Source organism: Gadus macrocephalus, chromosome 4 (genome assembly GCF_031168955.1).
Source record: "Gadus macrocephalus chromosome 4, ASM3116895v1".
Classification (NCBI taxonomy): Eukaryota; Metazoa; Chordata; class Actinopteri; order Gadiformes; family Gadidae; genus Gadus; species Gadus macrocephalus.
This window is the reverse complement of record NC_082385.1, coordinates 28,949,071-28,976,418: the sequence shown is the minus strand read 5'-3', so window position 1 is coordinate 28,976,418 and position 27,348 is coordinate 28,949,071. Positions and strand designations below refer to the sequence as shown.

The 27,348-nt window shown below is 49.1% G+C and overlaps 1 protein-coding gene across 1 annotated transcript in view; it reads left to right on the top strand.

The window, feature by feature from the left end:
• The window catches only part of LOC132455171 (CLIP-associating protein 1-B-like), a 175,487-nt gene extending 165,691 nt beyond the window's left edge, over positions 1–9,796 (top strand). The window contains 9 exon segments of the mRNA XM_060048936.1: positions 253–362; positions 2,726–2,873; positions 3,194–3,419; positions 3,626–3,679; positions 3,999–4,201; positions 4,629–4,757; positions 5,156–5,362; positions 5,673–5,789; positions 6,303–9,796. Of these exon segments, the coding sequence (XP_059904919.1) occupies positions 253–362; positions 2,726–2,873; positions 3,194–3,419; positions 3,626–3,679; positions 3,999–4,201; positions 4,629–4,757; positions 5,156–5,362; positions 5,673–5,789; positions 6,303–6,386 (1,278 nt within the window). The 3' untranslated portion in view covers positions 6,387–9,796.
• The last annotated feature ends 17,552 nt before the right edge of the window (positions 9,797–27,348 follow it).

Sequence of the window (27,348 nt, the reverse complement as noted above, 5' to 3'; positions counted from 1 at the left end):
ACGTCCATGGTCCGACTTTCCCACAGTTTTCCAGGGGGAACTGAGTTGACAAAACGCGCATGAAGCGGTACTCTCTTATATCCGACAGTAGCCGCTGTTCCGCCAGGATCCCATCAGTCCACATACTGTACTTTCTACCATGTGATTGACGTTCACAAGCGAGGACCACCTCTCTCATGATGCTGTTCTAAAGCGACGTTAGCCTGACCAGGGCTTCACACTGTGTGTGTGTGTGTATCTTCCCCGCCTCAGGCCTCCCCCAGCCCCCAGCACGCCGCGCCCACCCCTCCTCGACAACCAGGCAGCCGAGGCAGCCCCCTCACCTCCCCCACCAACTGCTCCCACGGCGGGCTCTCCCCCAGGTAGGAGCCAGGGTCCCGGCCCCCCCGTCCGCCAGGCCGTAGCGTAGCGCTCAACTCTTACTTACTAACTCTCTTACTGCTGCTACCGATGACTTTCTCTCTTGTTTCACATCTTCCTCTTTTTTTCCTTTTTGTTCCTGCTGACCTCCCCTCTCTTATCTCTTCTCGATCGCCCCCTCACCTACTCCCCTCCCTGACCCCTCCCCTTCTCTCCTCCCTGACAAATCCCCTTCTCTCCTCGCCCCCCCTCCCCTTCTCTCCTCCCTCCCCTCCCCTTCCCTCCTCTCCCCTACTCTCCTCCCTCACATTCTCTCCTCCCCTCCCCTCCCCTTCTCTCCTCCCTCACATTCTCTCCTCCCCTTCTCTCCTCTCTCCCCTTCCCTCCCCTCCCCTACTCTCCTCCCTCTCCCCTCCCCTACTCTCCTCCCTCTCCTTCCTCCTCCCTCCCCAACTCTCCTCCCTCCCCTCCCCTCCCCTACTTTCCTTCCTCCCCCCTCCCTTCTCTCCTCCCTCCCCCCTCCCTTCTCTCCTCCCTCCCCCCTCCCTACTCTCCTCCCTCCCCCCCCCCCCCCCTCCGTCTGGTAACAGTCGCTCATGGGGCCTCGCCTCCGCTCGCCCCACCCCGCTCTCTGCCCCCACCTCCCCCACCGCCGTCCCCCCCTCTCTCAGGGCCCTCCGGCGTGCTTACTCTCCCAGGTAACACCCGCCCCCTCCTCCCTCTCCCCTCCCCCTCCACCTCACCCCCTCCCCTCTCGTCGTCACCCCATGGGAGGCTTTCAACACTGCAGTCCCACGATAGTGGTCTTTGTGGGAGACGAAAAACTAAAAACACATTCATTTATGCCTAAACGAAGGAAGTACAAGTCCTGAAGGAGTGTACTGTAGAAACCCGCTTCTATTGACACACTCGCACACACGTCTGTCCTACAGGGTACCCGCGGAGGTATTCAAAGTGTCTCGAGAGTCTTAAGTGTCTAAGAGACGTCTGAGGGCCTCAGGAGGCACTCGGGCGTCACCAACAGAACGCCACCTGCATCGCGACAGAGTGCAGCGTTCACATAGTGTTTAGGGGAGAATTGCACAAACATAGGATGTAAACCCTTTTTTCTCTAAATTGGAGACTTATTTCAGTCACAGTGATCAGATGGCATGGATAACAAAAATGAAATATCGTAGATAGCAAAGCCTGCGATGGCTTCATAACGCAGGCATGGTACTTTTGTTGTCAGACAGGCAGCACTGCTTAATGGCACTATGTCAATGAGGGTGTATACTTCCAGGTTGAGGACAGTCTTTTACCTATTCACCTTTGGGCGTGAAATCTTTATTTAATTGAGTTCTAAATGGTATTCAAAATGTATTCAAAAGTCTTAAACTGAAGGGGTTAGTTAGTTGAAACCTGCCGATACCCTGGCCCTCACTGATGCACTTCATCTCCTCAATCTGTTTCTCTCATCGGTTTGTGTCGTTATATTATTGTTGGTTTGATGTTATCAATTTGTGTATTGTTGAACTTAAATCATTCAAATGGAAGAAAACAATAGAGCCTTACTGCTCAGCAAGCTGCCTTGTCTGTCCTGTCTTGTCATGCGCTGTGTCCGGGTCACATGCATGCTGCAGCCCGTGCACATGCAAGTTTCCGTGCTCCCGGTATGCTCACTACTGCATCATGAGGTCACTTGTTGTTCAGTTCAGTCTTAATACGGCCTGGCCGCAATGGAATGACCCAAGAACCCCGACGGTCCAATGGCATTAACGAAAAGGCCAGCGTTTGAACATCCAAAGTCTCTTCTTCATCAACTGATTGGTAGCTCTAAAGGTTAAGGAGAGGGGCTAGAGAGAGTGGTAAAGTATTAACAGTGCTCAACATATTACAGGACAGTATTGTGATTGATGTGGAGTTGGGTGGCCTAGATTTCCCGCCATCATTTGTTTATTTTTGGATGAATAGGTTAGATTGTATCGAGAAAAGGGAAGACATTTTTAGATTAAGAGATTGGGAAGATTTCTTTCCCAATTTATATAAAATAGAAAGCTGTAAAACTTAAGTGAGGGACGGGATTGATGGGATTCAATTACCTTAAAGGGCTGCATTAGCTGTGAACAGGAAATTAAGTTACGCGAACGTCTGCCATAACTTAGTGCAGGCCGGAGAAATGGATTCAAAACAAAATCCTAAAGTTAATTGCAGCCTTATGCTCTCCTGTTTTCTAAATTCTAACGTTTTGGTGATTGGTCAGTCTCGGTGATTAGCTAGGCTGCTTGTCTGCGCGACACAGACTAAATTAGGTTAGCGTTAGCAAGTTTCTTTCCCAACCATGACAAAAGTCGTTAATAACGAAATTTGTATGTGTCAACGACAGCCTGCTGGAGTTCGACAGCGAGAACCTGAACTCGGAGGAGATCTACAGCTCGCTGCGCGGCGTCACCGAGGCCATCCAGAACTTCCGCTTCCGCAGCCAGGAGGACCTCATGGAGCCGCAGCGGCGCGACGGCAAGAAGGACTCCCTGGTGAGCAACAGCGCCCCCTGCTGGCTGCGGTTTATTAGCTCAGATTGACACGATTTAGGACTGTACGTTTTTTGCATGAAGTGAATGATGAATTCCAATCCCATGTTTGAAGTTTTTTTTTGTGTTTTCCCAGTTTGCGCAAAGACATTAGTTGACTAGACGCTCAAAATTTTCTTGAGCTACATATATGCTGACTTTCTTATTTTTTGAGAGTTTTTGGAGATATTGAACACATTCATATCGGTTGTCTTAACAGATTCCTATTTGTAGACAAACAGTGTTCAGTGGCTGAGCCAATAGGTTGTGGTTGCTGTTCCCAGTCAGGACTGGGCGCGTCCCTGGACTCGGACCCCCGGTTCGGCAACGGCGTGGGGGAGGGCGGCCGCATGGCGCTGGACAACAAGACGTCCCTGTTGAACACGCCGTCGCCGCGCTCCTTCTCCAGCCCGCGCTTCCGCGACTACAACCCCTACAACTACACGGACACCATCGGCACGCTGGACAAGACCCCCCTGAAGGGGGTGCTGTTTGACGACGCCCCAGACGGTCAATAATCTGTTCCTCCACACCGATTTTCTTTAGGGATATTGTGTTGGGGAATGTTCAATGGGCGTTTTTCTGGAATATTTGATCCGTTTGTTGAAGCTTTGTAATGAAAGTATTGTATTAGCGACATGAGCAACGTATTGGTTAGGTTCGGAACGTACTGTACTCTCAAACTGAATATCTCTTCTTTTTTTTATTCATGACAGGCCGTCGGCAAGAAAGTGTTGAAAACAAAGTGGCCCCGCCCAAGAGCTTCCCTGGTAAAGTCCCATACTGTCCCCCATTATATCCTAGCATTTAACTGGGATCTTGTTCAATCACATGTACCGACAAATTCCCTTATATGTTTGCGTGTCACATAAGGCTTAAATATTGCTTTCTCACGTGAAAGAAGAGAAAATATTTATACAATGCACATACATGCATAACCATAGTGTGGTAGAAATCAAATGTGTGTGTTGATGTGATTCAGACAGTCGAATATATCATTATATGCCTTGCCGATCGAAGTGCAAAATCTGTCCGGTCATATTTATTAATGCCTAACCATGGTCAACCACGGTCCCTGTGTGTGTGCAGCTGGTCCGGCGGAGCAGCTGGAGCTGGTGGGGGAGCTCCTGAAGGAGCTGTCCCAGGGCCAGGCTGTGGAGCGGGGGCCGGAGCAGCGCCGCGCGGCCCTGCTGGAGCTGCTGAAGGTGGCCCGGGAGGACAGCCAGGTGGTGTGGGAGGAGCACTTCAAGACCACGCTGCTGCTGCTGCTGGAGACCCTGGGGGACAAAGACGTGAGCAGCCCCCCCCCCCCCCCTCCACCCGCCGCCGTAGCTCTTAGTTCACTTCGTGAACTAGTTGTTGGCTTGTAGTTAGCCCGTAGTCAGCGAGCTATTAGCATCTAGCTAGTGAGCATCTAGTTATTAGCTAGTAGTCAGCTACATTTTTGCTAGTCGGCTAACTTGTAGCTAGTCAGCTAGCTGTAAGTAGCTAGCGAGTATAAGCTTGGAGCTAGCTAGTTGTGAGCTGATAGTCGGCTAGATGTAAGTTTGGAGCTAGTGAGTAGTAAGCTAGTAGCTAGCTTTTTATTAGCTAGTAGCAAGTTAGCAGTTAACTAGGGAGCAGTCATTAGTTAAAAAAATGTGATTAGTTATATTCGTATTGTGTATTCTGATAATTCAACGACCACGATTTTAAAATACCCTTTTCCACCCCTCAAAGCACACGATCCGTGCACTCGCGCTGCGCGTTCTGAGGGAGATCCTGAAGAACCAGCCGGTGCGCTTCAAGAACTACGCAGAGCTCACCATCATGAAGACCCTGGAGGCCCACAAGGATGTGCACAAGGAGGTGAGCACAGGGGACGTCCAGCTGGGAGAGAGGGTGGTTAGACCTGCAGGCAAGGCCGCCTTAATGCACGGGCTTGCCTGGGCTGAAGCCCCAGGGCCTACGTCGATCGGGGGGCCTATCATGAGCTGCAGTAAAAAGAAAAAAAAAAAGAAAAAATCTTTATTATTATTTTTTATTCTATTTTATACTGGCCCATGATAGGCGAAGGCCCAACCCCCCGTCCGTCCGTCCGTCAACAACGGCAAAATGTCGGAAAAAAGTTACACATCTTCATTGTAAGATCCCCTCTCAGGGGGCCTACGAAACCTCTCAGCCCCAGGGCCCATTGGCCAAAACCGCAATGCCTCAACGATGCCCCCCCCCCCCCCCCCCCCCCCCCCGGACATTGTCTTTGGCAGGTGGTGCGGGCGGCGGAGGAGGCGGCCTCCACCCTGGCGAGCTCCACCCACCCGGAGCAGTGCATCAAGGTGCTGTGTCCCATCGTGCAGACGGCCGACTACCCCATCAACCTGGCCGCCATCAAGATGCAGACCCGGGCCATCGAACGCATTGCCAAAGACTCCCTGGCCTCCCTGCTGCCGGACGTCATCCCCGGCCTGCTGCAGGTAAACGCTCATGCTAGTCATAATGCTAAGCATGCTAAGGCAATTGATGTTGACGATATTCACAGTTATATTAACAGTTTCTACCCCAGAGCTGTTATTTCTCTAAATAATGCAGAATTATAAATTATTGCATTATCATACCAATCTGACCTTTAAAATTGGCTGACATTTTAAAATATATATATTTGTTTGAGTTCTTTAACATTCTATATATATTTTTAAAAAATAACCCTTTTCTCATTTAGTTTCTGTTTTAAAAAGCACTTCTTTTGAGAGCCTCTACCCCAAAACAAATGTTCCTCCCACACAGGGCTACGACAACACGGAAAGCAGCGTGCGCAAGGCTAGCGTGTTCTGCCTGGTGGCCATCTACTCTGTGATTGGAGAGGAGCTGAAACCACACCTGGCTCAGCTTACCGGCAGCAAGGTACGAGCTTGTATGTCCTGTCATACCTCATGGTATAGAGACAGGTAACGTGGAAGACACATGAACATCATTTTTGTGTCCGTGACAAAATGGAATAGATTTGGCCTACTATGTTAGAAAGACTGATGCATAAATAATGCAGAAAATAACATGGTTTTGCGTTTACTTGCACTCACATTTGTGATTCTAGGTTTAACTTTCTTCCTATTTTGATATGGTCTTCACTCTTTTATATTGATTTGTATTTGTATTGACTGCTGCTGTTGCGACCAATGAATGAGCCGGGATGAAGAATGTACACGTCTAATCACAGCTTCTAAAACCTTAGTTAAGGTTAGGTGGTTTTGTCTCCAATCACAATCACTAACCAAAGTAATCACTTGCTATCAGGATAAAAAAGTAACCTCCCCTTGTATGGTTTATGATAAGTCAGATAGGTCAGGCATTGTCTGGTGTTTAAAGCGGGCTGGCAGAGCCTCTGACGCCCCCTGCTGTCCGTTTGTTTACCTGCAGATGAAGCTGCTCAACCTGTACATCAAGCGGGCCCAGACGTCCACCAGCAACAGCAGCAGCTCCTCCGACATTTCCTCCTACTAGCCTCTCTCCTCCTAGGGGGCGTCGTCACGGCAACCACACACACACACCTGCTCTCGCCGTCGTAATGGGTCCACGCCGAAGTTCCGAGTTGTTGTTTTTTCCGGGAGACCTGTCACTCCCTGTCCCAAATCAGCCCACTCCGGTGGACCACCATGTTGTTGTTGTTGTTGTTTTTCTTTCCTATGAATTTTCCACAGCCGACTCTTTTCCCGCCTCTCCCTTGCGGACGGACCTGAGAGACGTCCGTGTTACCGGACCGGTCTCGACAGACGCACCACCTTGGCACGGTGTTGTCGTTTATCCTCCATCCTTCTCGTTGCCCTTCTGGGGGGTTTATTTTGTCACGCCTTCGCCACAAGGGGGTCCCGGCGTTCTTCCAGTGGGTTTCCAGAGAGTACTTGTGCAGGTGTTTCTCTTTATTTGTTTGGTTAGTCATGGGTTTGATCTTCTCCATCGCCCTTTTGAACCTCCTCCGCCATCTTTTGGGCGATCGCAAAGACGCCTCCAACCAGCGATAGCAGAGTGGCGATGTTTCATACTCACTGAGACGAGGACGATTCAGACAGACAGAGAGAGAGAGAGCAGAGGGACCCTTACTCGCTCTCTGTCTCCCCTTTGCTCCTATGTCCCCGCCCTAGAGATCCTCGTGTCACATTGTCGCCTCTCTCATGAAGGTTCCAGTCCTTGCCGTACGGGGTGGGAAACCCCACACCCCCTGACCATCAGTATTCCATTGCTGTGTGAACGAAACCTGACCACCATTTATATTAAGCCTTTTACGTTTGTTTTGTGTTGTTTTTGTTTTGCTTTGACACATCATACCTTATAGTATATATCGAATGTAAGAGCAAACGCTTTTGAGCAATTTCCAAGGGTTTGGACTCCGATCCGCCGCCTGTAGTCTTGTGGGATTGGCAGTGTTCTGGGGGCCTGTGGGGGCCTCGGGCCCCCAAGGTCTTGTGATGGGTAAGAATGGGCGGGGGGGGTTACACTTATACGGGATCAAATTCAACACTTTGAACCAAAATGTATCCTGAATGTGGGATTCAATGTGCATTGTTGTGGACCCAAACACATTAACTACATGCACAAGTATGTGTGCAATGAATGCTTAGAAATATGAATGTCTATTTACTCCAAATTCACCCTGTCGTTTTGAAACGATCATTTGGCTGGCCAGTGATTACGCACGTGAAAGCAGACGCTTATTTGGCAATACGGCCTCAATAGATCTTACAATCGGGTGATTATATTATTAAAGCATCGGTTAATTTAGAAGACATCGTTGTACTTCCGTGGCGAGTAGGCTCATAACGGTCTTTGTTGTGGTTTAACCTTTGATAAGAAGGATGTTTTTGTTCACAAGGGTCCAGAGAAACAGCCCTAGTCCTTTTGAAACGGTTGAAAATATTGTTGAAAATATTTGAAATGCTGTTGTTCAGAATTGCTCCCAGATTGACTACTGCGAGTGATCGAGTTGAAGTTCCAAATCACTAAACGGTAGGCTAGGATACCGTCTCCTATTTATGCTGATGAGATTGAATCGGTTCAAATGATTCCTTAATGAATAAGGACCGAAGGTTACACGTCTAAAAAACAACAGCGCATTCATCGTTAACACTACTGTAAGCAAAAAGCTAAAAGAGGAAAGAAATTCTTGTTTTTTTGTACATTTTGTCAACATGCATTTGTAAAACATACCAGCAATTGTTGGAGAAGGATTAACTTTAGTGTATAAATTATTGAAACTCTTCTAAATTGAATGTAATGGGCTCTGAGGATATTTTGTGTGGCCTTTCTTAATGTGAAATATTGTCTCTGCTTTTAGGCGGGAAAGCAATATCTAGTGCGACAGACCAACACACAGCCATATTAGACATTACACAAAATTACCCCCCAATCTATTTGAAAAAGGATCATCATTTTGGAAATCCTGGTGGAAATATCACAAGAAATGACATTTGATGTTGGAAGGAAATTTGAAATTAATACCTATAGTTTGTGTTTTTTTATATGGTTTATTTTATTTCGTTTTTTTACGTGAAAGCACTGTAAAAGTCTGTTACGTCTTAAGCGAGACTCTGTTTCTATGGTCAATGTACCTGCGCTGCTTAACAGGAACACTTTCAGTATTTATTTATCTTCTTAAAAATCTTCACCATCAAGAGATTCCATCAGTTGAATAGAGTTCTTATTTCTTAACATTATCAAGCTCACAACTATGGAGATTTCACCAGGGTGGGGTAAAGAAAACATTAGTTTACCATGTCTCTTCAGTGCTCACAATTTCCATGCTAAGATTGTTATAAGGCTGTACCAGCGCTACCATTTTTGGCTTAATTAGTTTTTAGAATTGATTTTACAAGCCATTCTGTTCAGCTGCGTCTGAACTCAAATGTTTTTCTGACTAGCCAATCAAGTTTTATCACCGTTTGATCCAACCCCTTTTCAAGGAGGCGTCACCATAGGACCAACACAGGTGTCACTCATAACGCTCATGATTACGCTGCGCCTTTTACGGCAACAGGGCCCGAATAGAAGACGTAATAGCTCAACTGAATCGCGCTCTGGTACATACAAGGTGCAGAGCCAGAATTAGTGTTATGAGCGATACTTGTTGGTCCAACGACGGAGCCTGCGCGAAAAGGGTCCATGGAGACCTGAGGGACGTAGAGCCCTATCGTGTCACCGTCACGTCTTCTGTAAAACACCACCTTGCCTTTGTAATAATCGGTAATGACGTCACTACTAACAACAGAACGTCTAACATTCCCAGCACCGAGAGACGGTCGTTAATAACTGTTCCTTGTGTGTGTGCCAATACCACATATTTGTTCAAATAAATCAAAATAAAATAAGTGTTTTACTAAAGGTAAAAAAATAAAAGTAAACGTGGAAGTAATTGTGAATTCATTCGAGACGTTGGAAGGCCGCATAAAAAAAATAATATATAAATATAATATACGCCAAACCTCCGGACATGCGTCGCCTTCCCAGCTCAGCTTTAACTGCTAAACATCGCGTAGGCCTACTGACACCTTTAATAGGTCCATGACACCCACCACTTTTTGCTTCGTCCCGCCGACGGTCGCCATGGTGACCCCATGGCGGGGTCGGGATCTCTTTGCTCCCCACGGAGACGTGCGTCACTTTACTTTCGCCAGCGGTACGACCGCTACCTTTTTCCTATGATTGCTGAGTTGCTTTCACAACTCACACACTTGCATGCCACCTGTCTCAGTTTTACACCTTTTCTCGGGCTGTCCTGTATTTATTTAACCTTTTTGACCTTGCTATGTTTTGAATGTATATATTTACATGCCGTTTATTTGTCGTTTGGTTCTTTTCCTTCATCCCGACCTGTGAAAGTCGTTGCAGACATTTAAGGATTAAATAAAGTGTCAGACTTTTGTGTGTGTGTGTGTGTGTGTGTGTGTGTGTGTGTGTGTGTGTGTGTGTGTTCGCGTGTGTGTGTGCGTGTTCTCGCGTGCGTGTGTGTGCGTGTTCTCGCGTGCGTGTGTGTGTGTGCGTGTGTTATTAATTACGGTAGGAACAATAAATATATTGCCCAATACATCAATTCATACTACGATAACACAACAACGAGCAAGTGGAACAAAAGCTGAAGTGAGACATTGGTCGGGCGGTATGCCTGTGTATGTATGAGTTGCCAGGGGTGCATTTGCATTCGGTGTGTTATTTTATTTTTTACGATATTATTATTCAAGAGGAAAGCAGAGCCAAGATCGGAGGTCTCATCAACATTTTCTAGCCATCGCATACATCCAGCGCGCTCGTCCCAAAAGCAGTGTGATCCACGTTGTACATCATACGGCGGGGTGAACAAATGTCTTGTCAGGCGTGTGTGTCTGCAGTGCTTCATCACAGTCTCCAGGAGAGGGAGGGAGAGCGATGCGGGCCCCCAAACCGTCCGGGATAATTGGGATGGCTCCTCAGTCCGGCACACACTCGCATAGGGGAGTAGAGGAAAATAACAGACTTTCAAAATAAAAGTTGGTGCGGTATTTGGTGCACGGAATGGAATAGTGAAATGTGTTTAATAAGGCTGGAGGTATTTATTAAGCGTCCACCTCCACAGCACAGCGTATTTGACTTTGAATTACAGACCGACCGGGATTGTAATATCGTTAGGTTTAGCAAATGCTGAGAACAGGCTCCTTCCAGTGTGACGTCACTTCAGGCCTATGGCTGTTGATCAAAAAGTACCTACATATGCTACTTGATCAAAGTATGAGCAACACTTAAACCAGAACTGATTATACTCCGTAAAACCGTAATTATTAATTAAAATCCAGGTTACTTGAGATAAAGTGGCCGTGTGCGGTGGGTATGCTGATCCTCCCCCAGCCGTGGTCTCCGTGTTTGAGGGACACCGAGGGCCTTCTGGACGCCTCCAGCTCCCGCTTCTCCATCTCCATCTGACCAACGTGTCTACCTTCACACGGTCCTCATCGCCTTCTCAACACGGTACGATTGGCATGGTTGCAGGGGGACGGAGGAGGATGGACGTGTCGTCTTTGAAGGTTGAATCCAATTTGAAGGTAAAAAAAAGAGTTGTTATTAAAAGTCTACTTCAGAAGTACATTCTGTGTAGAGCTGTAACGCAGATTGTTAATATTTGATTAAGCAAGTTAACAAGTTAGGCCTATAACTTGCTGACTTAACTTAATAAATTGCTTAATTGCTTTGTATACATAGCTGTAACCACCCAGGCATGAAGGCAACTTATTTAATACTGTCACTGAAGCTATATTCTTATTCTAAAACGCATACATTTAATTATCCATTAGAAACGGCGTATGTTGGATAATCAGGTTTTAAGTATCTGATGGACGGCAGATGGCGCTACGAACATTAGTGTTAGGAAACCTAAAGATGCCTGAGGTCTCAATTGACGACTGCGTTTTTTACTCAATCAACTTTCCTTTATGTCGATACTATGTAAACATTTTAATACTGCGTGGAAATGATGTATTTAATAAATAAGTACATAGGCCCTACTGTATAATTTGTTCTAAACTGCTTTTTTGGCGTAATTGATACGAATTTATCGTCTACGTTATTGCATTGCTAAGCGTTCAATTTCTTTGTCGTACCTTGTGCCTTGCAGTATTTATCGTGTCATTATCGACTCATTTTAATGTGTTTTATCAATGTTATCTTTTCTTTTGGTGTGTGTGTGTGTGTGTGTGTGTGTGTGGGGGGGGGGGGGGGGGGGGGGGTATAGAGATCCACATAGTTATTTCATTACTAATACTAAGCTTCTGGTTTGTTCGTCTGAACATAATCCAGCCTATTTATTAACGGTAGTGTTACCTGAGTGACACCTAACCCCCCCACACACACACACACATATTTATACACAGATTATTGCAGCAATCCAAACACACACGACAGAAGAGCAGAAGGGGTGTACAATACATCCAAGTCCATTTAACTTACCAGTACTCCATGGACAAACACTACATGTGTTTTCCTATAACCATTCAAATGTGTTGGCGCTAGGATCCCCGATCACCCTCCTTTTAGGAAATGAAACCCATCACATGGAAAGGTGCAGAAAAATGGTAACCAACACATTTGCATCACAGATACCTGCTCCCTTCGTTATCTCTAATAGAGTAGAAAAGCCCCCAAAAAAACAACAACACTAAAATCAGAACGACTCAAGTGTGAACATCAAGGTCCCGGACTGAAGGCCCCGGGGCCAGCGGTGTCTCCGTGTGTGTGCCAGGGAACAGCGGGGCCGCTGTGTCCTCGGTGTAGCAGCGTGTGTGAGCGCATGGTGTTTCGTTTCACAACGCAAACTCGCCAGAATAAATCTTTAAACACATCTTTTGGATCACTGGCGCCTAATGGGCCGCTTCATTCCTCCATCAAAGCCCCCTTGTTTTTTTATTATTATTCTGTGTGCGGCGGCGGTGTGTGTGTGTGTGTGTGTGTGTGTGTGTGTGTGTGTGATCGCGTGTGTGTGTGTGTGTGAGTGTGAGTGCGCACCGCTCGTGTGTGTGTGTGAGTTTGTGTGCGCACCGGACCGCTCGTGTGCTTTTGTGTGTGTGTGTGTGTGTGTGTGTGTGTGAGTGTGTGTGTGCACTGCACCGCTCGTGTGCTTTTGTGTGTTTGTGTGTGTGGGTGAGTGTGTGTGTGTGTTTGTTTGTGCGCGCCTCCGCACTGTTCGTGTGCTTTTGTGTGTTTCTGTGTGTGTGTGAGTCTGTGTGTGTGTTTGTGTGTGCGCTCCGCACTGTTGGTGTGCTTTTGTATGTTCGTGTGATTGGCATGTGTGTGTGTAATTGCTGTGTGTGTGTGTGTGTGTGATTGGTATGTGTGTGTGTGTGTATCTCTGTGTGTCTGCGTGTGCGTGTGCGTGCACGCCGCCCTCTACCAAAAGAGGTGTTGCGGGCGATCGCTCCGTCAGATGTTGTACCTTCAAACGGCCTCGTTACGGCCCCGGCTCGCGCCGCGGCGGTGGCCCCCCCCCCGACACACGCCGCGCCGGGGCCCCGCCCGCCTCATTAGTATGCACGCGCGCCCCTGCTGAAAATTAATTTCATTAAAGGGCCCTCGCTTTTGGCGGGGCCCTGCCCGGCTCGTGCTGTTTAAAAGCCCTCATGGTGTATGATTACTGCGCCCCCCCCCCCCCCCCCCCCCCCAACAGGGCTGGGAGTGGCGGCCGGGGTCAGGGGGGTCGCCCAAATGAAAGAGAAGGACTTCATTGTGAGATGACTGGCCCATAAATCATCCGGCGTTTTTCTATAAATCACGGCAGATGGCGGGGTAGCGGGGCCGGGGCCTCGTGGGAGCGCCGGGCGCGCGGCCCCTGTGCATGATGGGAAGAGGAAGGAGGGGGAGGGGGGGGGGGGGGGGGTGGTGGAGCAGGCAAGGCGGCGGGCGAGGGGTCAGTGTGGAGCGGTAGAGGCGGTGCCGGGGTGGTGCTGGGGTGGAGGTGGAGGAACGCCGGCTCAATAGAGAAGCCTGGACCCCCCCCCCCCCCACCCACCCACCTCACTCCTCTTCCTCCTCCCTTCACCCCCGCCCCCCCCCAGCACCACCTCTCTACACCTGACGAGATGAGATGCAGAAGCACGTGCGCGTGTGTGTGTGCGTGTGCACGATCGTGTGCGTGTTGGCTCCCCGGGCTGTCTTCCGTTTAGCGTCTCTAATCGGCCTGTTTAATATGGAGACAACTTCATCCACCTACACACACACACACACACACACACACACACACACACACACACACACACACACACACACACACACACACACACACACACACACACACACACACACACACACACACACACACTTCTTACCCGCATACCCACACTAATGCCCACACACACACACACACACTCCTCAACCGCACACACACACGTCCGTCCCTGAAGCTGGAGTGAGGGCTGTCAGGTTGACATGAAATGTCGGCCCGGGAGGGCAGGTGAACCCCTCCATCCTCCCCCTCATTATTCATCATCACTATTTAACAGGCTGGACCGGGGGCCACAGCTGGGAGGGCCCTCCACACACACACTGCTGCTCTACACACACACACACACACACACACACTGCTGCTCCACACACACACACACACACACACACACTGCTGCTCTACACACACACACACTGCTGCTGTACACACACACACACTGCTGCTCTACACACACACACTGCTGCTGTACACACACACACTGCTGCTGTACACACACACACTGCTGCTCTACACAAACACACACTGCTGCTGTACACACACACACACTGCTGCTGTACACACACACACACTGCTGCTGTACACACACACACTGCTGCTCTACACACACACACTGCTGCTGTACACACACACACACACACACACTGCTGCTCTACACACACACACACACACTACTGCTCTACACACACACACTGTTGCTGTACACACACACACACTGCTACTCTACACACACACACACTGCTGCTCTACACACACACACACACACACTGCTGCTCTACACACACACACACTGCTGCTCTACACACACACACACTGCTGCTCTACACACACACACACACACACACACACACACACACTGCTGCTCTACACACACACACACACACACACACACTGCTGCTCTACACACACACACACACTGCTGCTCTACACACACACACACACTGCTGCTGTACACACACACACTGCTGCTCTACACACACAACACACTGCTGCTCTACACACACACTGCTGCTCTACACACACACACACACACACACTGCTGCTCTACACACACACACACACACACTGCTGCTCTACACACACACTGCTGCTCTACACACACACACACACACACACTGCTGCTCTACACACACAACACACTGCTGCTCTACACACCAACACACTGCTGCTCTACACACACACACACACACTGCTGCTCTACACACACACACACACACACACACACACACTGCTGCTCTACACACACACACACACACACTGCTGCTCTAGACACACAACACACACTGCTGCTCTACACACACACACACACTGCTGCTCTACACACCAACACACTGCTGCTCTACACACACAACACACACTGCTGCTCTACACACACACACACACACTGCTGCTCTACACACCAACACACTGCTGCTCTACACACACACACACACACACTGCTGCTCTACACACACACACACACTGCTGCTCTACACACACACACACTGCTGCTCTACACACACACACACACACACACTGCTGCTCTACACACACACACACTGCTGCTCTACACACACACACACACTGCTGCTCTACACACACACTGCTGCTGTACACACACACACTGCTGCTCTACACACCAACACACTGCTGCTCTACACACACACACACACACTGCTGCTCTACACACACACACACTGCTGCTCTACACACACAACACACTGCTGCTCTAGACACACAACACACTGCTGCTCTACACACACACACAACACACCACTGCTCTACACACCAACACACAACACACCACTGCTCTACACACCAACACACAACACACCACTGCTCTACACACACCAACACACTGCTGCTCTAGACACACCAACACAATTTACAACTATAAATCATTGCATTTCCTAGTTTGCTTTCAACGACACCCAAAGCGCTTAGTACATAATAAAAGTAGACCTGCTACAACTGATAATAATCAACAACAAGTTGATAATAATGATATTAATATCGTTCATATTGATTAGCCTAGGAACCAAGATGTCAGCCCATATCGCGGGACGTCATGCTCCACTGTGTCAATGATCAGAGCCAATTCGATGAGTGGGCCGCCATCTTTATGTGTGTTTACTTTATGTACTTATTTAAAGCACGCAAATCTGGGTTTACCATTTACATAGCTTCCAAAATGTCATCAGCATGGCGAATGCTCTTGGCAGGGACTCGAACCCAGCTCTCCTTGCTCTCCAGCCACAGAGACACCGGCTATCTTCTCGTCTGCGGTTATAATTGACATTACAATTCACATGACATCGTTATGTTTTTAAAAGGAAATTTCCACGGAGAAAAGCCCTCCGCGGGAATTGAACTCATTACGCCACGACTGATAACCGAGAGCTCGCTCCGCTGCGCTGGCGAGCTGCAGAATGCGCTCTTGTCGGAGGCTGTAACTGACAGTTAAACGCATGACATTGTTATGGTTACAAAGTGACTTCAATAACTGTTGAGTCTGTATGGAGCCCATTCTGCAGGATCCCCTGGTCTCTGAGGACGAGAGGCAACGTTCTCTCTCCACACCGTGCCAATGAAGTGGTCAGGGGTTACACTTAGACGTTACAATTCTAATGACATTGTAACATTTCCAAAAAATACATCATTACATCCATCGAGTTTATTTACACTGTACACGACAGATGACTATTTTTCATTTTGGTTTCTAAAGAGTTTAAGCAGAGCTTGGAGTCATTTCTTTCTGTGTGAAGATAGTTGTATAGAAAGGGGGTGTTTTATACAGCCATAGTTTTGGTGTTTCTTACAAAAAATACCCGATGTTCAATTAGAATTTCAACAGAATATTAATGTGACTAACTACACATGTCAAAAGATGGTATAGCAACTGACCACAAATGAATGTGCCAAGTAATCCCAATACAAATGATGAGTACATACAGCCTTATCAATTAATATTTCAACTGCCAGATTTATTTGCGGTGACACTTTTGGCTGCCAATCAAAATGCTTTTTGGGGAGCAAGGGCCACCCTGACCCTCCCCTTGCACACACCTTGCAAATCTTAACGTCTGCATCTCGGCAGATTTCTGAGATTTCTGCGGCTGACTGGAGGAATGACTGTCGGTGGGAGGGCAGTGCTACACTGGAGCCTCGGCAGGAGCAAACGAACATCTGGTCGGAATTGCCGCTTGTGATAACTGTGGGCGTAATTTCTATGAAGAGGGTTTTCGTTTGTTTTGATCATTGTTTGGTAATAGCAGGAATCGGCGACGCGTGTTCTATTACAAAGGAGCAAAATGTGTTTGGAGTTCGCCGTGCTTAAGAAGCTTGTTGACGTGTGTTATCAAACATCATGACTCAGGGTAATCTTTGGCGGTCGGTGCGAAACGTGGAGGCATTCCTTCTTGAACGTTCAAAGGCGGACTCAGAATGTAGTCTCCATTTGATTTAAGTTGATATCATACAATATCTCATCTGATGAATCAGATGTGGGTGTGTGTTTGTGTGTTTTCACTCTTCACTTTTGAGAGTGAAAACAAAATCAAGGACACATGATGATGATGTCATATTCTTTCATTTCACGTCCCTCTCCGCCTGTCTCCGTCTCTGTCTCTCTTTTTCTTCATGTCTCTCCGTCTCTGGCTCTCTCTTTTTCTTTATGTCTCTGTCTGTCTCTCCTTCTCTCTCTCTCTCACTCTCACTCTTGCTCTCTCCCCCCTGTGGCCTCTCTTCAGTCCTGCTGGTCCCCCTCCTAAAGCCCCCCCATCTCTCAGTAACTCATTCCAACACTTAAAATGTTTGTAAGCCCTCACTTCTCCAAACAAATGCGGTCGGGTTGAGTGACCAGACCTTTCGAGGGCATACATGACCGCAGACACATTACTCACCCTGGACTGAGAGTCATCGAACGCGGTGCTTCAAATGTGGGTTCTTGAGAGAGAGAGAGAGAGAGGGAGAGGGAGAGAGAGAGACTAACCCATCGCCAGGGATGGTTTGAGTGTGAAACAAGCAGAGAGACCTGAGATGCATGCTGCAACAGCGGTAATGTGAGTTCTGAGGATAAAAGGGCCATCACGCGACACCTTCTTTGGATATTTGCAGAGCAATGTTGAACGTCTCATCGCGTCATTCGTGATTAATCAAATATTTGATAGAAAATTAAAAAATTACAATAAAGGATGAATCAACCAAGACAAAGTGTTTGTGTCTGTTGGGGTGTGTCTGTGTGTGTGTGTGTGTGTGTGTGTGTGTAACTGGCGTGGGCTGAGGGTGGTGTGTAAGAGAGGTAGTCAAGGCAAGGGCATTGGGGAGCATTTTAAAGTGGATGAAGTCTTCAATAGCCAGAACCGGGCCTTTGTCACCACCCTTGTAAACACACACACACACACACACACACACACACACACACACACACACACACACACACACACACACACACACACACACACACACACACACACACACACACACACACACACACACAAAGGTCCAGCCCGGTGGACACTAATGCAAATTATAGCGGGATAATTTAATAAAACCCCGGGCAGCTTGATCTGTCCTTTTTATTACAATTATCATCAGGCAGGGGGTTGCGTTCCATCATCAGAAACATAAACATCATCCATCATCGTTGTGTGATTAGCCCTGTGACAGGCCACGGCCGGCAACGCATGCATACTGGACTCTAATGTAGGGGGGGCAGGGGCCCTCTGTGTTTTTAATAGCCAATGAGATATTAGATGATGACTTGTTAGAACATAATCAACAGCATGTCTCTCTCTATCTGCCCCCCTATCTCTCTCTCTCTGTCTCTCTGTCTCTCTGTCTCTCTGTCTCTCTCGCTGTCGCTCTCTTTCTCCTTCTCTATCTCTATCTGTCTATCTTTCAATTGTATTCAATTCAAAAATGCTTTATTTGTGTGGGGATTTTTTTTTTTACATTGCCGAAGCAGGTGGAAAAACAACCAAAAAGAAAAAATAGGAATTAAGTCAAATAGCTAATATACATTCTTGTCTTGGTCTGTATGTGGCATCCCTTCTCGTTGGCTAGGCTGTGTTTACTGAGTCTATACTCTGCCCAGGATCCTTAGAGTTTTGGGTCAGTCACGGTGGTCAGGTACTCTGATACTGTGCTCTTTCCGTTTAGGGACGAGTAGCGTGCCAAATTTGCTCTGATTTCTGGTTGATTCCTTCCATGTGCCAAATAGCTTTCTTGTAATTAGGTTTTGCCGGCTGGGGTGGTTGTTGTGTTGTGGACAGAGGCCCAGGACCAGCTGCCTAAGGGGATCTGTTTCTGGATGTAACTCTGTGGGTGAGGGCCTTGTTGTGGAGCATGGTGCTGTCACCACCCTTCAGCCCGTTATACCGTTTCAGCGCGCTCGTCTGTATTTTTTAATAATATGTGGATTTCGTCCTCTTTCTGCCTTGCATGCATTATTTGGTGTTTATCTTTTGACTCTGGGAATAGATTTGCAGAATTCTACATGCAGAGTGTGCCCATTTTATAGCATCTTGCTTAGCGAGTGGACCCCAGACCTCACAGCCGTAGAGCGCGTTGGGTTCTATTACCGCGGCCGAAATTTGGAGCCAGATTTTAATTGGAATGTCTAGTTTGATGTTTCGTTTTATGCCATGAAAGGCCCTCTTTGCCTTGTCTCTGAGGTCATTCACGGCTTTGTTGAAGTTTCATGTCGGGTGGATGTTTACACCGAGTGTGCTTTTCTGTGTGCTCTGAGTCTAGGACTATGGTTGTCTAAGTGGAATTTATATTTGTGGAGGCTGCATCAAATATCAAAATGTTTTTATTTTTTTTACCAAGGTTCACTGTCAAGGCTAGCGTGTGTGTGTGTGTGTGTGTGTGTGTGTGTGTGTGTGTGTGTGTGTGTGTGTGTGTGTGTGTGTGTGTGTGTGTGTGTGTGTGTGTGTGTGTGTGTGTGTGTGTGTGTGTGTGTGTGTGTGTGTGAGTGAGTGAGTGAGTGAGAGAATTAACAATATGGCTGCCAGGCGCATGCTACCACCGCCACGGCCCTCTCCTGTTAAGTCCTTCCAGCTATGTGTCTGGAGGTGCCAGGGTCAAAGGAAAGACCTCCCCCTTCCCACACACACACCCCACCTCACCACCGCCACCCTGCCAGCTGAATAGATTCACTCAATTGAAATTGATGAACAACTGTGGAGTGTGTGTGGATGATGGCTGCATTAAGTCGCCTCCCCTGGCCCGAGTCACTCTGATTGGACTCTGGGGCTGGGTGAGGCTACACACCTGTTGCACATTGAGTAATCAGTGTGCACAGGGTAAACCAGCCATCCCCCCACGCCCTCAGACAGAGATCTCCTGCATGGCTAAATGGAGCACCATTGTCATGTATCATTATCTACAATCTTACAATTAACCAGTCTTCCAGTACACACACTCTCCCAAAATAACGTACTTAGCGCCTGTTGAAATGCCTCTTTAAAAAACATGAATTTGGTTCAAAAAACGCACAAAAAAAGGGAGAAACCTAAGAAGCAAACACAGGGAAGAGTCCCGTACTTCTTCAAAGTTCCTCTGATGTCGGCGTGGAGGTTGCTTTGGCGCACCGGGCTGCTCTGAAGTCACCGTTGCATCAGCTGCTTAATGTTACATGACACGGTGTCTGTGTTTGCTACGGCCCTCGAGCCCCGCCCCACAGTGAGAGGAGGGTGTTCTTTAACCTGGAGCACACACGCTTTATTCAGAGGACTCGTTCTGATTGCCCCTCTGTCGTCTCCCAACGTAAAAAAAAAAATCTGATATTTATGGTTCGAGACTCAACTCACCTTCTGCTCGTACTTCTGTACTTACAGGCTATGAAACAACGGCCGTATCGTGGTTGGGTTCGGACTGCCGTCTTTGCACGTGGTGAAAATGAAAACCCTGCATAATTGATTCCCAGAACGGAGGGATTTGTTTGACGCTAGGTTCCTTTGATCGGTTCAGGTTTTTTTGTACGTGTTGTTCTTGAAATGTCGGCCCGCGTCCACATCCCCTGCAGCATGTTCAGGAACCGTCGGACCGAAGCAAGCCATGGGACGGTGTTTTAAGAACCACATCACAACAAAGAAAGACAAGCGAGAGCCCAAAAGAAGCACAATCTTTTATTTATATTCCTAAAAACCAAACACGAAAACCCAAAACACTGCTGTGGCAGTTGACCTATCACAATGCTTTCCAGGATCAAAGATGGCGGGGGGGGGGGCTGTTGGCGCAGTGTTGGAGCCGCCCCTGGAAAGCACATGTTTACTCATACGTTAACGAGTGAACACCAGGTTAGCGCTGATGCTAACTCAGAAGCTCTGATGCCTCTCCTGTTGTTGCGTTACACTTGTGGTCGGAGTTGTACGTCGACCAATTCACAGCAGTGAGATGTCACTGCAAGTAGAGTATGGATCTGATTTTTGAACAGGTAAATATATGTTTGTTACTGTATTTTGAATCCCCATTGGCTATGCAAATATAATTATGGAAGATAGAGAGGATAGAGAGTGACAGAGAGAGTGACAGAGTGAGTGAGAGGGAGAGAAAGAGAAATAGAGTGACAGAGATGAGTGAAATAGAGAGTCATATAGAGGGAGAGAGAGAGAGTTTGAAAGGGAGAGGGAGTGAGCGAGGGAGAGAGTGATAGAAAAAGTGAGAGGGAGAGAGAGAGTGAGAGTGAGAGACAGAATGACGGACAGACGGACAGACAGGACACCTACCTAGCCAGCTAGAGCAGCGGTATGTGGTTGGAAGAGAGCTCTGACTGGAGGTCAGAAGCGGCGGTTTTAATGAGGACCTCCACAAGGCTCCAGAGAAGCCAGAGAGGAACCCCCCCCTTGGTACCTGACCTCCCAGAGCCCCCACCCAGATCCCCCACTCCCTGACACGACGAGACCCCTGCCGCTCGAGAATTTAAACACCACCACCTCCACCACTGCAACACCCTGCCTGCTACCCCCCCTCTTCCCAGCCATATCTGAGGTATATCTGGAGGGGGGGGGGGGGGGGGGGGGGAGATGGTGGAGGAGGTGGAGGAGATAGTGCTGAGAGGGGGGTGGGGGGGGGGGGGGGGAGATGGTGGAGGAGGTGGAGGAGGAGGAGGAGGTGGAGGAGATAGTGCTGAGAGGGGGGTGGGGGGGAGATGGTGGAGGAGGTGGAGGAGGAGGAGGAGGAGGAGGTGGAGGAGATAGTGCTGAGAGGGGGGGGGGGAGGACATGGTGGAGGAGGTGGAGGAGGTGGAGGAGGAGGAGGTGGAGGAGGTGGTAGTGACTGTAACTGGCTGGAATTCAGAACTCCGTGACTGGATTTATTCAAAGCATTGAAAAATGTCTCCATTGTTTCGGCGATGCTGTGAAAAGGTTGAGCCTGGGAAACGCTTGCATGAGCGATGAAGAACCACAGGCCTATGCATAAAGTATGGATCCAAGTACAACTATAGATTTGACCTTCGACTCGATACATTGATTCTCCATCTCTAGGTACGGGAGCAACGGTTAGCAAGCAAAAACCCCGTTTGGACGATCTGTTCTTAATCGTCCTTGTTTTATCATCCACACCTCCAGCCCAGGGGCAAGGCACCGCCTCACTCTGAGCGGTTCTGAAGAGCGCGCCAGCGGCCTGGCCCCATCGTATGCTAATGCCTCGGGGGGGCAGAGGTGTTCTCTGGGAAAGGCGTCCGGTGATCACATGTCAATGACGCCCGGAGACGCGCAGGAGCTTCACATGATGCATCGCAGGTAATGGCGGCCGCGATTGTCCCGGTAGCAACCGCATGTTGTCCACGACGACGCGTTAATATCGGCCGGCCGCCGCAGACAGATGGCGCGACGTTGGTGGAAGCAGATGTTATTTTTGCATATGGGAACATATTATGAATATGCATGCGGTATTAGTTCATGACACCGTAGGCCCCTCCCCTACGATTGGCCGACCCATTATGTATATAATCCTGGTCATGAATATTATCCTGCCTCGGACGGGCTGTTTTATTCACAAAGCAGGACTGAGATACATTCATTTAATTTGAGATATGCGTTCCAAAAAAAGAGCTCTTTGTGTTTCCTATTGCCTGAGAATTAATTGTAATTCATTTCAAAAACAGCGCCAATGGTCACAGTTCTATCCCGTGTTAAACCTTCACAATAAAATACAGAAACGTAAATAGTACTGTCCTAACATCCCATTCAGACGGTAACCATGGATATCCTCGGGCGCGGACCTCTCTGAGGAACGGGCATTATTCAGAGGTCCTGGTTAATATTAAGCAGGCACTGACACCGGGCGCCCTCAGAGTTTACCCCCACCTTCAATACCCACGCCTGGGCCCACCAGCCGAAGGTGGGGCGGCCGTATTTAAATGGGAGCAGCCCTGAGCAGAGGCGCGCGTGGTTAACGCCATGGTTTATTGATAACCAAAGGGCGTTCTGAGACACCCCGACTTGGGGTACTCCGAGGAGCCTGGTTTGAGGCGTGTTATTCGATGGTGGTTGTGCGTTGGCTTGTGTGTGTTGGGCTGCGTTAGCGCTGGAACTCGCTTGTTTTACACGATCGCGTTGAGCCCCGTGATGACGCTAACACCGTGGCAAGAACACTGGGTCCTCACAGATTTGACCTTTTTGAGATTATTCAAGTATTATAGTGTTATGATAGCCGACCATTTTCAAAATGGCCCCCTGGCCGTGCTTGAGAAATGTTCTGTTTTTATTTGATTTATTATTTGAATCATCTCACCTTGCCCCTGATATCAGCTCAGATAGTGATATTGTTCTCCCACCTCTCTGTCTCCATCTCTCCCTCTCTGTCTCTGTCTCCAGCTCTCATTCTTACGTAGTTTCCTCGCTCCGTCCCTCCTGCCTCTCTCTCTCCACCCACCTTCTCCCGTTCTCTCGTTATCTTCCGTAGGTCGTGATGGAGAGATGGACGGTGTGCGGAGGGGTGGATGGATGATGGACAGATGATGGATGGGTGAGGGTGTGTAGGTGGGTGGATGAGTCCTCCCATCCACCCGTTCCTCCGTCCATCCGCCCTTCACGCACACTGTTTTTTTTTTTTAATTTCCCCCATGTCTCCCCCCCCCCCCCCCACCTCGCCCCCCCCAGGAGCCCCATCGGGGGGGGGATGTTCTGCATGTCAGACAGTGATCAGTGGGAGATCTGAGTCCCCCTCCTCCCCCTCTCCCCCCCCCCTAGGCTCCTGGGGGGCCGTCCGGCCGACCCTCACATCCCCACGTGGCCGGGCTGAGGGGCCATTTGCATAAAGCCGCATGAGGGCCCCAGCGAGGAACACTTAGAAGTCCCCTCCGCCCCGCGCCTCTCTGATCTGGGGCCCGCTAATTAGACGCAGCAGCGCAGCCCGACACAGCGGCCAGGATCCTGACGAGGGCCGCGTCAGCCGGCGGAGATGTCAGCCGCTAAGGATATGTTTCTAACGAAGACGTGTGTGCGTGTGCGTGCGCGCGCGTGTGTGTGTGTGTGTGTGTGTGTGTGTGTGTGTGTGTGTGTGTGTGTGTGTGTGTGTGTGTGTGTGTGTGTGTGTGTGTGTGTGTGTGCGTGCGTGTGATGCGTGAGGGGTAGATCTGGATGCGTGTTCTCCTTTGATGGTGGATGCGTGTGTCGCGTGTGATGAAGTCAACTCCGACAGTTGTCTGCGTTAACGGTGGGCGTTGCGCTCCTGTGTTCTTGTTGATGCAGTTTCCCCCCGCGCTGAGACCAGGGAGGGGGGGCCGCCTTGCCTTTAACACGAACCCCTGTGATCTCCGACGCGACTACGCAACCCCGGGAGGGACGACCCAACGACCAAAAAGACTCACGCACACACACACACACACTCTGTATGAAGGAAGACATCTTCCTCTCGAGAGCGACGGACTAAATCAGGGTGGATCTGACAGGCAGAAGACGAAAGCCAAACGAAAAACACATTTCAGGGCACGAGATGGGGGAAGGGAGGGAACGCGCGACGGGTCTTGGCAGACAGATAGGATGACGCGTGCGGAGACACTCCGGCGGACAGGCCTTCTGCAGGAGTGGCTCGAATTCGGGCTGGCCTGAAATTGATTCATCAATTAATATTGTCTTCCGTCCTCGGGAGATTGAGTCTGGGAGTGGATTAACACGATATTATTCAGAGGGGGAATGAATAACGCCAGCGCAGCCAGGAGGGCCGGTGTTATCCATCATCCAGCATGACACGCTGCGCAGAACTTCTTCTGGAGATCGCCGTGGAAACAGCCAACGTTTGAGTGGCGGCGTGCTGCGTTGGGCGCTAGGCTAACGAGGAACGGCGGTGTTCGACGCGCCGTGACGAGATGAGGTCTTTGTTAGCGTGGGTAGGACAAAAGGGAAGGTTTGGTCGGGTTCTTAATGGAACTGGTGACGACCAGGACGGTTCCCCCGTTCAGCCAACATCGGCGTCTTCGATGGGGACGGGGGGGGACGGGGAGTGATGAGACAGGAGCCCGTGGAACCTGTGACTGACAGCCCGGGAAGTTACCGGACAACCCGGGTGGGGGGAGGGAGTTTTATTCCGGGGTGAAGACAGTGACAGGAGTGAAGTCACTGTATGTCATTGTGGGAAATTCGTCATGATGGCTGAAGGCCCTTGACTAAAGCAAAGGCCTTTAAGCCTAGCAACAAGAACAATAATATCCAACGTCTCACCCATGAACAAGGGAAAACTATGAGCTCTCTCTTGTCATCAGCTGCTTTGACTTTTTTCACATTAATAGTAGCAATAATTGTTTGAGCTTTCCCTGCTGTTGTGGGTACAAGTGTATAAGAAATACAAGTATATGTATATATATATTATAATATATATTATATTATAGCACTTATACCTCCAACAATAGGGATTGGAGATTACAAGCATGTATAGCCCAAATTGTTCAACCAATCAGACATGCTGAATCGCTGATAACTCCGCCTAGTTCCCCCTAGATACAGTTCTCTGCCCCTGGTTTGGATGTGACGTACGACGGCCCTGTTGACTCAAGTTCCCCCGGAGTCAACAGGAAGTCCCAGCACGTCGTCTACTACTACTACTACTACTACCTGGCCGGCCCTGGCCTGGCTTGGGTTTGGGTCTGGGAGTGTCGGGCTGATGGATGGGCCCGGGCGAGGTGGTGCCTGGCTGCAGCCACGCAGCCCATCACTCACGCTCACGGCGCTCCGTACAGCAACACTGCATTAAAGTGTCGTTAGCGTTAGCGGGCTCACGGGCCTCTAGAGGAGCCCCCTCCCCCCCTCCCCTGCTGCTAGAGAGAAGAGGAAGGAAAGAAGGGGTAGGGGGGGGGGGGGGAAGAGGAAAAGAAAAGGAGCTGCTCAACGGGGCGTTTATTACGTGGACGGGACCCAGTGAGTTTTTTTGTTTTTAATGCGTGGAAGGGCAGCCTGATCCGTGGCTGTTGTTGTTGTGTCTGTGTGTTCGCGGTTGTGTGTTAGTTTGTTTGTTTGTTTGTTTGTTTGTTTGTTTGTTTGTTTGTTCGCGCCCGTGTGTGCTTGTGTGTGCATGTGTGGGCACAGCCAAGCCGGTATCGCAATCTTTTCGTGTGTATGTTTTCTTTGGGGGTGGGGGGGGGGGGGGTATAAGCGCTGACAGGCTTGTCACTCATGAAAGGACCCCATAAATCGGGGGGCTTCCCCCCCGGGCAAAAGAGAAACCTTGGACACACTGTTAAAGGCGCTCCCCTGAAAGCCTTTAAATCTGTGGCGGACATGCCTGCTTTAGTGGCTAGCTAATGCGTTAGCAGTCTGCTGCCGTGTGCTCTCTACGATACGTCCAAGTTGTACATTCCTCTGGTTCAACAACCGCTGCACCTCAAGGACTTGTGCGGCCCTTTTTTTTTATGTCCAACGTGAAAAGGACTTGTCCATGTTGTCTTCTAAGTCTTTCTGTGCTGTCTTCTACGTCTTTCCCCGAAACTTTCAGTGAGAGATTAAGGCCCCGTCCACACAAAGCCGATTTCATGGCGAAACCGCAAAGGTCTTGTACGGTTCGGCCTTCCGTCCACACGAAGCCGGCGAATCCGCTGACCGAAACCGCAAACTTCTGAAACCACCCTCGGAGGTGGTTTCAAATCTATCCGGTTTCGTTTTGGTTTCGTGTGGACGCCTGAAACCGACTGAAACCGCAAACCATGACGTCATCGCCCCACCCCTCGACCTCCTACCCAATGGCTCTTAAGCCCGCGGAGTCTCAGAAATCACAACAAAAAAGATGATGGCGGACTACAAGCTTGAAATCGTTCTGCAGCATATCATGTCCCTTGTTGGGTTGCTAAGCCATTATTTATTGAGAATCTAGTTCGCCATCGTAGAAGAGCTGTTTGTTTGTGTTGTTAGTGGTTCGGGGGGCAGCCTTTATGCGCATGCTCGCCTCTTCTTCTTCTGGATTTGTGTACCAGAAGCAGCGCCCCTTATGGGCCTGGAATGTTTACTACAGCGTTTCTACAGATCTATCCGGTTTCGCTTGGTTTCGTCTTTACGGAGATACTTCGAAACCGGATAGATCGAAACCGTAACGGTTTCGCCCGTTTCGGCTTCGTGTGGACGGGGCCTAAGAAGGCTGCTACTGCTTGGTCTGTGAGCGTAAACTCTTAGCTACATTTTTTCTTTCGATTGTGCACCGGTAGCTATCCGTCTACAAGAGCAGCTTTAATTACGTTACATTTAGTTGATTCAAGAGCAGCCTAACCAAGGAAACATAGGATAATGATTCCAGTGCGTTCTGAATTTCAACACTGAT